The following is a 13,667-nucleotide window of genomic DNA, read 5'->3' as shown; positions in this document are numbered from 1 at the left end:
GATTCTCCTCCTAGAGTAATGGAAACAAAGACAAAAATAAACAAATGGGACCTAATTAAACTTAAAAGCTTTTGCACAGCAAAGGAAACCATAAACGACATGAAAAGACAACCTACAGAATGGGAGAAAATATTTGCAAACGATACAACTGACAAGGGATTAATTTCCAAAATATACAAACAACTTATACAGCTCAATATCAAAAAAGACAACCCAATCAAAAACATATCTGGAGAAAACTCTAATTCGAAAAGATCCATGTACCCCAATGTTCATAGCAGTACTATTTATGATACCCAAGACATGTATATTATATACAATGGAATATTATTCAGCTGTAAAAAAGAATGAAATAATGCCATTTGCAGCAAACTGAATGGATCTAGAGATTATCACATTAAGTGAGGTATGTCAGACAGGGAAAGACAAATATCATATGATGTCACTTATATGTGGAATCTAGAAAATGATACAAATGAAGTTATTTACAAAAATAGTCTCACAGACATAGAAAACAAGCTTATGGTTACCAAAGGGGATGGGGGGAGGGTTGAGGGGAGATAAATTAGGAGTTTGGGATTAATAGTTACATACTTACTATATAGATAAACAACAAGGACCTTATGTACGGCACAGGGAACTATATTCAGTGCCTTGTAATAACTTATAATGTAAAAGAATCTGAAAAAGAATATATACATATGTATAACTGAATCACTATGCTGTACAATTGAAACAACGCAACATTGCAAATTAACTATACTTCAATTAAAAAAAGAGAAAAAAGAATCTGGAAAAGTATAGATAGATAAATGTATGTATAACTGAATCACTTTGCTGTATACCTGAAACATTGTAAATCAACTATAATTTTTTTTAAAGTGCTCAATAAAAAAGTTAAGTTTTGAAATATGGAATTGAAAAAGTTAACTCAAGATGGATAGAAAACTTGAATGTAAGACCTGAAATCATAAACTTCCTAGAAGAAAACATAGATGGTAAATTCATTAACATCAATCTTAGCAATGTTTTTGTGGATCTGGCTCCAAAGGCAGGAGAAACAGAAGAAAAAATAAATTGACAGGACTACATCACATCAGACTAAAAGCTTCTGCCCAGTGAAGGAAACCATTATCAGAATGAAAAGGTAACACACTGAGTGGGAGGAGATATTTGCAAATCATATATTAACTAAGCGGTTAATATCCAAAATCTATGAAGAACTCATACAATTCAACAAAAAGAAACAAACAAAACGCCCCCAAACAACCCAATTAAAAAATGGGCAGGGGATCTGAATAGACATTTTTTCAAAGCAGACACAGAGAAGGCTAACAATCACATGAAACTATGTTCAGCATCACTAAGTATTAGGAAAATGCAAATCAAAGCCATAATGAGATATCACCTCATACCTGTTAGAATGACTATTATCGAAAAGACAAGAAGTAACAAATGTTGGAGAAGATATGGAGATAGGGAACCTTTGTACACCATTGGTGCGACTATAAATTGACGTAGCCACTCTGGAAAACAGTGTGGAGATTCCTCAAAAAATTGAGAATAGAACTGCCATATGACCCAACTATTCCACTTTTGGGTATTTATCCAAAGAACATGAAAACACTAATTTGAAAGAATTCCTATACTCCTGTGTTCATATGGAAACAACCTAAATATCCATTGATAGATGAATAGATAAAAGAAGATGTGGTATAAATACAATGAAATATTACTCAGCCATAAAAAAGAATGAAATCCTGCCATTTGTGACAACATGGATGGATCTTGAGGTTATTATGCTAAGTGAAATAGTCAGATGGAGAGAGACAAATACTGTATGATTTCATTTATATGTGGAATCTAAAAACAAAACAAGTGAACAAACAAAATAAAATGAAAACAAACTCATAGATACGGAGAATAGATTAGTGGTTAACCAGACGGGGAAGGGATTGGGGAGTGGGCAAAATAGGTGAGGGGGGTCAACTTATTGTGGTGATGGCAACTAGAGTTGTGATGGTGATCACTTTGTGGTATATACAGACATCGAATTATAATGCTATACACCTGAAACTTGTACAGCGAAAAAGAAAATACATGTTGGAGAGGATGTGAAAAAATTAGATCCATCATACATTAATAGTGGGAATGTAAAATGTTGCATCCTCTATGTAAAACATAGAGTAAAACAGTTTGGTGGTTCTTCAATAACTTACATAGAATTACCATGTGATTCAGTAATTTCATTCCTAGATATGGACCCCCCCAAATTGAAATCAGATGTTCAAACAAAACTTGTACTTGTATTTAACAGTAACACTTAACAATGGCCAAAGGGTGGAAACAGCACAAATGTCCATCAACATATGAATGGATAAACAAAATGTGGTGTATTCATAAAATGGAGCATTAGTCATAAAAAGGAACAAAGTATTGATACACACAGCAATGTGGATGAACCTCCAAAATATTAAGTTAAGCCAGACATAAAAGGTCATATACTGTATAGTTCCATTTTTATGAAATATCCAGAACAGACATATACACAGAGACAGGAAGCATATTTGTGTTTGCCAAGGACTGGGGTAGTGAAATTAGGAAATTAAAATTTAAACAGATCAAATAGTTTACTCAGCCTCACCTGGCTGGTATATGGTGAGGTCTGAGTGAACCAAGCAGTCTTACTCCAGAATGTACACTTTTAACCTCCATGTGGTTATTCTGCCCCCCTGAATTGGTTAAGGTGGGATTTCTCTTACATATTGGTAATTGTAAGAGCAAATAATGGAAATCTAGGTATCCTATTTCAAAAAACAAGTAAAGAAAAAAAGGAAAAGAAAAAAACCCACATGATTATACATTTGTATGAGGATTTTTTAAGTTTTGGAAAGATATTCTTTAAACTGCTAACACTGATTACTTCAGGATTGAGTAAAAAAGGAGGATGTTATTAATTTTTTTCACCTCTTTATTATCCGAAGTTATAGAAAGCACTGGAATACTTTGATCATTTTTTTAATCCAATAAAATGAAGAATAAGAAATGAAAACCAGTCTCTACTTTTAAGTTCGTTATGTTTTCTTGAGAATAAAAGCTTCATTTAACAAGCAGACAAGACATTAAAAAAACTTGTCCTCTAGTTTCTTACCAGGATTCAGGGCCCCAAGGATCTAATTCATTGTGACCATTCTCCGTGATGTTTCTCATACATCTTCAAAAGTATCTAAGTCTGCGTGAAGTGCGTCCCCAGTAAACATTTATTTCCTTTCCTTCATGTTTTTTCTCTCCTTCTTGCCCTTCTCCCACTCAAATAACCAGTGCTATGACCCCCAAAATGGTCTTTATTTTCCATCTTTCAGGCTGCTCAGATGACAGGCTGCACTAGTCCTCAGCATGGTAACTAGGTGTTTCTTTCAGAAAGAGTGAGTTCCAAACACAATTTTTGCTTCACCATGTCAGGATTTAAGCTCAAAATGAGGGAGGGAGACTTGTCAACTGAGCAATGTGTTATGGAGGAAAGTGGTTCATTAGTAACTGGGCCAAAATTCCTACACTTACAATCATATACAATGATTATATAAACACAAATGGTCCATATTTATACGAGTGTCTGCTGTTTTGTAGGCTCATTTTTATACATTTACAGATATGAATCTGTAGGCTGTTTTTATAGACTCATAGATATGAACCTTCATAGGATAGAAAATGATATATGTGACATTTCAGCAGGGTAGAGATGTGAAATTTGTGTCTTAGGCAAGAGTTAAAAATCTTTCAAATAAATTATTACATGGAATTGGTATTTGAGAACATTACTTCAGTCAACAGTTCGGAACAATGCATTTCATGAACACTTTTATGCTTTTTCTCAGGTCCCATTTGATATCTCGCTGTCATCTATGTTCAGTCTTGAGAGACTTTTTGATCTTGCTAGTGGTTGTATCGTATCAGAAGGAAGCCTTTTCAACTGGATGGTGTCGATTATTCCCTGAACATCCTTTACGTGTTAACCTTATAAAGGATTTAATAGTTACTGCCTTTCTTGTTTGAAATAGATTTTTGGAACTATCCTCTTATAATAAGCAAAATAAAATTGTTTTCTTTCATAAGCTAAATTTCCTTAAAAAAACATTGTTTTGAGTAATGTTTTAAATGGTATTTGAATTAAATGACAATGCTGTTGCTTATTAAAACTATCTTACAGAGCTACTCATAGAAAATATGTTTGTGCACAGTACAACTATTCCCACTTTTGTATAATGTTTAGGTCTTTAGATGCATCCATACAGCAAGACTGAATTAAACCAGTGGTTCTTGACTAGGGGCAGTTTTGCCCCTCAGGTGACATTTGGCAGTGTCCGAAGATATTTTTGATTATTATAACTGCGAAGGCAGTACAACTGGCATCTAGTGGGTAGAAGCCAGGGATGCTGCAAAGTATCCTGCAATGTCCAGAAGAGCCCCCCACAGCCACAAATTATCTGGCTCAAAATATCTGTGCCAAGGTTGAAAAATTCTGGATAAACTTCGAGTCAACTCGAAGTGTTCAGTCAACTTTGGAATTTGTCTGTGTGGCTTAGGAAGAAATCTACAGTGAATTAGACCTTTCATATTTTGCACTTCTGAGGGATAGCATTGCATAAAGTTTTAGAACATGGGCTATGGAACTATATAGACCTGAATTTGAATAGTAACTTCACCACTTGCTAGTTCTGCTACTCTGAGAAAGTAACAAATTCTTTAAGCCTTCCTTTCCTTACCTGTAGAATGGGAACATTAATAGAATTGCTGTGAGGATTAAATTAAGTGATACGATTAAAAGGTACTTAGTGCCTGAAGTAGTAATAATCATCTTGCTAGGAGTTGTCATTTCCCTGCCACATTAGAAGATCATGCATTCCTGATCCACTTTGTTTAGCCTCAAAGAATGCTATATGTGAGTGCTTCCTGCATGTTGGCTCATGAATGGATATTCATGGTAAAATGAAAAACATAAGGAAACATAAATATGTTTTTTATAAAGTTAAATGTGTTTAATGAACTACTCTTTATTTTAAGATTATGGATTTTCTCCTTCCTATTTGGGTTAAAATGGCCTTTCTTTTTTCTAATTTTTATTGAAATACAGTTGATTTACAGTGTTGTGTTAGTTTTCAGTTATATATATATATATTCTTTTTTTACATTCTCTTGTACTATTGGTTATTACAAGATATTGAATAGAGTTCCCTATGCTGTACGAGTTAAGTCCTTTTTGGTTATCTATTTTATATAGTAGTGTGTATATGTCAGTCCCCAAATCCTAACTTATCCCCCCCTCACTTTCCCCTTTAGTAACCATAAGTTTGTTTTCTATGTCTGTGAGTCTATTTGTGTTTTGTAAATAAGTTCATTTGTATAATTTTTTAGATTCCACATATAAGTGATATCATATATTTGTCTTTGTCTGCCTTACTTCACTTAGTATGATAATTGCTAGATCCATCCATGTTGCTGCAAGTGGCATTATTTAACTTTTTTATGGCTGAGTAATATTCCATTGTGTGTATATGTGTGTGTGTGTGTGTGTGTGTGTGTATGTGTGTATACCACATCTTCTTGATTCATCTGTCGATGGACACTTAGGTTGCTTCCCTGTCTTGGCTATAGTACAATAACTAATGCTGCTATGAATATTGGGGTGCTTGTATCTTTTTGAATTATGTTTTTCTCCTGATATATGCCCAGGAGTGGGATTGCAGGATCATATGGTTGCTCTATTTTAGTTTTTTAAGGAACCTCCATACTGTTCTCTATAGTGGCTGTACCAATTTACATTCCCACCAACAGTGTAGAGGTTTCCTTTTTCTCCACATCCTCTCCAGCATGTATTATTTGGAGACTTTTTTTTGTTGGCCATTCTGATTGGTGTGAGGTGATACCTTAATGTTGTTTTGATTTGCATTTCCAATAATTAGTGATGTGGAGCATCTTTTCATGTGCCTTTTGGCCATCTGTATATCTTCTTTGGAGAAATGTCTTTTTAGATGTTCTGCCCATTTTTCGATTGGGTTATTTGTTTTTCTGATATTGAACTGTATGAGCTGTTTGTAGATTTTGGAGATTGATTCCTTGTCAGTTGTATCATTTGCAAATATTTTCTCCCATTCTGGATGTTGTCTTTTTGTTTTGTTTATGGTTTTCTTTGCTGTGCAAAAGCTTTTAAGTTTCACTAGGCCCCATTTGTTTATTTTTGTTTTTATTTCCATTACTCTAGGAGACAGATCCAAAAAGATATTACTGCAATTTATGTCAAAGAGTGTTTTGCTTATGTTTTCCTGTAGTAGTTTTATAGGATCTGGTTTTACATTTAGGTCTTTAATCCATTTTGAGTTTATTTTTGTGTGTGATTTTAGAGAATGTTCTAATTTCATTCTTTTACATGTTGCTCTCCAGTTTTCCCGGCACCACTTACTGAAGAAACTTCTTTCCTCCATTGTATATTCTTGCCTCCTATGTCATAGATTAGGTGACCATAGGTGCGTGGGTTTATCTCTGGGCTTTCTATCCTGTTCCAGTGATCTATATTTCTGGTTTTGTGCCAGTACCATACTGTTTTGATGGCTGTAGCTTTGTAGTATAGTCTGAAGTCAGGGAGCCTGATTCATCCAGCTCTGTTTTTCTTTCTCAAGATGGCTTTGGCTGTTTGGAGTCTTTTGTGTTTCCATACAAATTTAAAAACTCTTTGTTCTAGTTCTGTGAAAAATGAAAATGGCCTTTCTTTTATGGAGTAGTGATAATAGGAGCTGGTAACCCATATTTTAAAATGTACTTACTTTACAATAAAAGAAAAAAGTAGCAACCTAGCAACCTTATATTGGTCCCTGTTTTGGTTTTTGTTTTGTTTTTGTCTTTTTTGTTTATTTTGTTTTTTCATTTACACATCCATGAAGTCCAAAGTCTGGGAATAACCAAGCTAGAATTGTCAAGAATACTGCATAAAAGAAATGAGTCTTGAGCAAGACTTTTAATGATAAGAAGGGTAATAATGGTTGAAAATTTGCTGGTAGGGAAGATGCTGTTGGAGAACAGAGGCATAAAAGTGAAAATGAATATAGTGTATGTGCAAAGGACTCTCCTGCTACCAATCTGGACAGTCATGATGGAAATAAGATAAACTCTAAGGGTGGAATTGGAGTGAAGACTTTGGCCTTGATTCAGTATATGATAGGGTAGCATCACTGGTGATTAAGGAGAAGAGTGACACATTCTTGGCGCTAGTGGACATTTGATAAGTGTTGATTGCGTGAAAGAGAATGAATGAGGGAATGAATGAATGATAGCCTGGCTTTCAGGGAAGGTGAGCATGCGGCATACAATGGAAAGGAAAGAAGCAAAGGCAAGAGACCCACAGGAAACCATGTTGTAGTGAAAAAGAAAGGAACAAAATGTTTACCACTGAATTCAGAAAGAAAATTTGCCTGATGGCTATACCCTCAAACAAAATAAAATTTGGGTCAGCCAGAAAAGCCGTTCAGAAAGTGATGGTGCTAAGGTGGTGAAGGTTTCCAAATCCTTTGGCCTGGGACTGGGGTTTATAAATTTCTCTGCTGGGATCGAGAAAGCTTTCAAGGGTTTTGTGTTTCTCCCAAGGGAAGTTTAATTTATTATGCAAAGGTTAGCTACCAGAGGCAAAAGGAACAACAGGAGGCACTGCACATTTAACGTAAGTGTGGAAATACAGCCTGACTAATAACCAAGGCCCTTCACTTCAACCTAATATTCATTTACTGAGAATGTATATGCATGTCTTTCATTATTCATTTCTGTTAAGTTTTTACTAATTGGATGCTTTTTGTTTTTCTTTATTTAAAAATTAATGAACACAAATACATGTAGTGTTTTATAGAACTTTAGAATGATGCCTGGCACCTAATAAAGGTCTATAATATTTGTTGAATGAATAATTGGATGGGTGGATGTACATATGTAAGTATGTTTTGTATGTATATATGTACATACGTGACCCAGGCAAGGTGACAGTATGGGGCTCTAAAAGGAGGGGAAGCAAAGGTATCACCACCACCACTGCCATCACTATCACTATCGTTTTTTTGTTTGTTTTATTTTATTTTTTTATTGAAGTATAGTGAATTTATAATGTTTCAGGTATACAGCAAAGTAATTCAGTTATACATATATATATTTATATACACATATGTATATACATATATGTATATATGTATACATATAAAAGAATATCTTTTTCAGATTCTTTTCCATTACATGTTATTACAAGATATTGAATTTAGTTCCCTTTGCTATGGTAGATCCTTATTGTTTATCATTTTATATATAGTAGTGTGTATCTGTTAATCCAAAATTCCTAATTTATTCCCCCTCTTCCCTTTTGGTAACCATAAGTTTGTTTTCTGTGTCTGTGAGTCTATTTCTGTTTTGTGAATAAGTTCATTTGTATAATTTTTTAAGAGTCTACATATAAGCGATATTGTATGATATTTGTCTTTCTCTGACTTAACTTCACTTAGTATGATAATCTTTAGGTCCATCCATGTCACTGCAAATGGCATTATTTCAATCTTCTTATGGCTGAGTAATATTCCATTGTGTATAATATCACATCTTTATCCATTCATCTGTCGATGGACATTTGGGTTGCTTCCATGTCTTGGCTATTGTAAATAGTGCTGCTATGAACATTGGGCTGCATGTATCTTTTCAAATTAGGTATTTCTCCAGATACATGCCCAGGAGTGGGATTGCTTGATCATATGGTAACTCTAGTTTTAGTTTTTAAGGAAGTTCCTTAAAAAAACTATCACTGCATTTGTTGTCTATCCTTTCTGGAGCATTTACCGTGCAAGGCACTGTATAAGTAAATACTTCATGTGCATTATCTCCTTCTGGACTCACAAGAATTAGGAGTGTGATGCACATAGGATGACTGGCTCTGTTTTACAGATGAGGAAACAAAGGCATCAAGCAGTTCAGCAGCTTGTCCAATGATCATATTCAGAGGTAGAGCCAGGATCTAAATCCCAGCTCTTCATGACTGGAGAATTTGAGCTCTTTGTTGCTAACCTGGCTTCCCCAGCCCTTGTACCTACTCTACTGCTTTGGGAAATTTGAAAATCAAGGGAGAGGAAGACATAGCTGAACCTCAAGCTAAAACTGGAATACCTAGTGGGGAACACCCTAGAAAGAGATTGTTAAAAATCACTTGCAGACTGAATGGATAACCCAAGAAAGCATGGGGTGTCCCCAGTGTTATCCATGCCAATACATTGTTTTCCTTTGGGGAAGACAGGTCCCTTCCAACTATTGCAGGTAATATTTCAGCATATTTTTACTTTCTTCCCACATTTAGTAACTTACAGATGCTGTCATTCTTAGGTTTTGTTTTGACTGAGAGAAACACTGTCTAAAACTGCACCAGACCCTGCAGTCACGGTTTCCCCATTTTAAGGCATCATTCCAGAAATCCCCCATCTCTTCTAAAATAGGGACAACAGTCACTGGTTAGCGCTGAAACTTTCTGTGCAAGGCAGTGAGAAAACGGTGATGAACTGGGCTGAAGTACAAACAAAAAGAAAATTCAACGTCTACCAGGATGAAAGATGTATTTGTTTCCGGAAATGTCTTTCAGGCTTTCTTCAAAGACCAAATTACACAATTTGCAGCTGCTTTTTTTCCCCCATGCAACGTACAGTATCTACAGATGTTTTATAGCAGACACCTGCAATGTTTTCTATTTGTCTTAATTATAACAGAGAATGACAGGAGACAAAGTAAAATGGGAAGAAGAGAAGGAGAAAGAGGGGGAGAGAAGCAGGGAGCGAGAGAAGAGGAGCCGGTGCTAGCATCTAAGTGATGGGTAATAAAACCCCAGTGCTCCCCATATCTTTCCCCATATCAATCTCCAAGAGATCGCTTAAGAAATTGACCACCTGCCAGCTATTCAGAGGCTTAAATGCAGTAGTCTCGGTTCAGTACACGTGTAGGCACTTTCCATATTCCCCAGTCTGGTTGACTTGTTCTCCTTCACTGAATTGCAGGGGGAAAAAAATGGTACATTTTTGGAGAGTACTAGAAACTTGGCTTCTGCCTCTGGTCTGCATTGTCCTTCTTTCCCCTTCTGGACAGCATTATACAGATCCCTCCATCGCAGCTCAAATGACAGAGCATAGGCTCCCAGAACTCCTGGAGTACTTCCTGGTGCAGTGATAATTTGGCTTTTAACAATGCCCAAGGGCACATAGTTCTGTATTGTTACATTTCACAGCAAGGTCTTATAACCTTAGCACAAGGGTGTCATAAGTGTTTGAGCCCGCCCTACAGTCCTTTGGCTTTCATTTGTCTTGAGACGGGTACATCATTTTTTGTTGATGTATCTTTTAATCTACAAGGTGTCCACAAGCCTGGAAACGTAGGTGAAATATACATAATGTCATCATGAACATCTTCAATCTGTAGAAAAATAAAATATTATTTTAAACTTTAATTTATCTTTGTGTGCATAGGATTGGACAAGCCACTAACTGGGAGTTAGGGAAGAAAATAGTGGATCCAGAAGTCCACTGTTTAACCACCCTTTTTCATTTTCTTATATTTGAAATGCTTGTGATATATCCCCGAAAGAAGCGCCCACCTATATGCCCAGGGAAACTTATGCAAAAATGTTCACTGAGGCATAGATTACAATAGCGCGCACACACACACACACACAAAACCCTACTGACTATCCCTCAGGTGGATAATAGATAAATAAATAATTGTGTAACATACAGTAGAATATTATATAAAACGTATAAATGAATAATAGACTACCACAGAGCAGTTGTAAATGAATTACAGAGATATACATCAATCTGGATATGCTTCAAAAGTAGGTTGAGCAAAAGAAAAAAATGAAGTGATATAGAAGGATACATATAGGGAGATACTATTTAAAGTTTTGAAAACAGGAAAAATGATATATAATATTTATAGATGTATAAATATACACTAAACTTCTTTTTAAAGGCAGGTTAATTAATGGTCAATACCAAATTCAAGTTTGTGGTCACCTCTTGGATGAAGGAAGGAAATGAGGTCAAGTAAGAATGCCCAAGAGGTTTCAGTTGTAAAATTTCCTTTCTTAAGCTGTTTGTTATATTGGTTTCTACTTTTTTGTATACATGAAATATTTCATAAATTAAAAAGAAACACATCGTTTACCTTCCTCATCTTGTTGGCCGGCAAGCTTAGTATGGTTACTGGCTCACCTATCAGTAAGTAACTATTACATGCGAGTAATGATCCTGGTCTCATTATACAACTGTAACTGTGTCATTCATATCTGGTTCCATTATTTGGGGTTTTAATGGCAACTTAAAACAATTTTCAGACTAATGTCAAGCTATATAGGTGCCCAATTTTAGAAAACTCTGTCTATGAATATATTAATTTTTACTATAAGATAGTAGAGCCTCCGTAAATGTTTAATTAAATGGAGGTGGATTCCCAGTGCAATTCCTGTCTTTTGTGAGTTCCCTAGTTACACTTTAAATTATTTGATTTTCCAAAATTAGATATTTGCCAAACTTTTCACATGATTTTTTGGTTATGCAAAATGAGTTCACTTGTAAAATCTAGCTGCTGTCCATAATTTCAATGTTTTTAAAAATATATTAGGGAAGAAGTTTCTCTTTGCCAAAGATCACCTCCTATTTTTACTTTACACTTCAGTAAAGCTTTATGAGTTGCAACTTTGACACTAAAATTTCCATGGCAAAAGATTTTTTTTTTGTCATAAACACAAGTATGATTGAGAAGAAGGCTTTAGTGACAGCAGTTTTCTTCATAATTAAATTCATCACTTAAAATGCTGGGTTAAGAAGCGTAGGAATTTTATTACAACAAGGACATTTTCAACTGGATCTTTGGAGGTGACACAAAATTAATTGCTATAAAATTGCCTTTGGTTGTGTTTGATATTTAAGATAACATTTATACATTTTTTATTTAATAGCTTAGAATGGAGCATGTCTAAAACCATATTCTGCTCAAGTACAAATCGCCCTGAACCCTCCCTTTAAATGGTCCACAGTGTGAAAACTCAGTAGATTTCTAAGTAGTGCCACGACTTTCCTAAGCTAATTCTCCCCCAACAGATGCACAGGAATTTCTTGACCTGATTTCTTGTCATTATAAGAGCAATTCAGAACTGATGTAGAGGATTTGCAAAATACTGTAAGGTACAAAGTAGAAAATAAAAGTTACTCAGAAATCCGCTACTGTGAAGCAACCAATGTTAACATTTAAATGTATCCTCGGGGCCTTCCCTGGTGGTTCAGTGATTAAGAATCCGCCTGCCAATGCAGAGGACACAGGTTCAAGCCCCGGTCCAGGAAGATCCCACATACCCTGGAGCAACTAAGCCCGTGTGCCTCAACTACTGAGTCTGTGCTCTAGAGCCCATAAGCAACAGCGACTGAAGGCCGCTCACCTAGAGCCTGTGCTCCGCAACAAGAGAAGCCACTGCGATGAGAGGCCACACCACCGCAACGAAGAGTAGCCCCTAATCTCTGCAACTAGAGAAAAACCCGCACACAGCAACGAAGACCCAACGCAGCCAAAAATAAATAAATTTATTAAAAATAAATAAATAAATGTATTCCCTATAGCACATCTGTTTTCCCTAATAGCCAGAAAAAAACCATCTTCAGACTGAAAAGTATTGAGATTTGCAGCAACTATCCATATTCCCTAAAGGTGTAGCACAGATGGGCCTTTTCAGAGTCTATTGGCTGGGAAAATGCCTGAGTTGGGAATATTTAGGCCTGGTGGTTGGAGTGAAATGCAATTAGAAAAATCAGGATGTAAGTGGATCCAAAACAATTGTCCAGAGTTCTCTGTCTGAGTAATAAAGTGTATGGTAATGATCCATAGGAAAGGAAAAAAACCAAATCTTCGTTTTGTGCTTTGGAGGCTGGTCATTTGATCTCTCTTTCAGAGATGCATTAGTATTTCCCTGACAAATGGCTCATTTATTCATATATGCACTTGTTCATTTGATAGATTTTATTCTGTGTCTTTGCTTCCCAGCAGACATGTCCTTTCTCACTCTTTATTTTAAAAATATTTATCAGGTGCCCACTATATGCCAGAGACTGTGCACTTGATGGGCTCCACTTAGGCAGTCCCTACTTTCAAAAACTCACCTCTAATGACTCCAGCTCTTCTTTTCAGATTCAGCTGGGATCTCTCCTACCATGAACCTGTCTCTTCAGCTTCCCCCTGGTGTTTCCCTGTAAATGCATGTATGCTCTGTCACACCCACTCTATCCCATACATGCTTATTTACATGTCTGTCCCCCTCCTTGAGATCCGGGAGCAAAGTAGGTGGATTTCAGGGAAACAAATTTATTTTTCCATTGTTTATGAAAGTTTCTTGTTAAATTTTGATTTGCATGTTTTTGACTACAACTGAGATTGAACTTTTTTTTTCACATTTGTTATCTTCCCATTGCATTTTTTTCTGTTTTCATACTTCTTCAGAACCTTTCCTCAATTTTTTACTTGTATGCTCACCTATTTTCCTCTTGTTGATTTCCAAGATTCCGCATGATCAAGGCTATTCATCCTTTTTATATGTTTTGTGAATTTTTGTCAGGTTTTCACTT

At 35.7% G+C, this 13,667-nt stretch overlaps 1 protein-coding gene across 1 annotated transcript in view; it reads left to right on the top strand.

The window, feature by feature from the left end:
* Positions 1 to 4,081, top strand: part of CFAP54 (cilia and flagella associated protein 54) — a 298,883-nt gene extending 294,802 nt beyond the window's left edge. Inside the window, exon 68 of the mRNA XM_032646796.1 lies at positions 3,876 to 4,081. Within this exon, the coding sequence (XP_032502687.1) occupies positions 3,876 to 3,995 (120 nt within the window). The 3' untranslated portion in view covers positions 3,996 to 4,081. The remainder of the gene's footprint in view (positions 1 to 3,875) is intronic.
* The last annotated feature ends 9,586 nt before the right edge of the window (positions 4,082 to 13,667 follow it).

Source organism: Phocoena sinus, chromosome 10 (genome assembly GCF_008692025.1).
Source record: "Phocoena sinus isolate mPhoSin1 chromosome 10, mPhoSin1.pri, whole genome shotgun sequence".
NCBI lineage: Eukaryota > Metazoa > Chordata > Mammalia > Artiodactyla > Phocoenidae > Phocoena > Phocoena sinus.
This window is presented reverse-complemented; position numbering and strand designations above follow the sequence as displayed.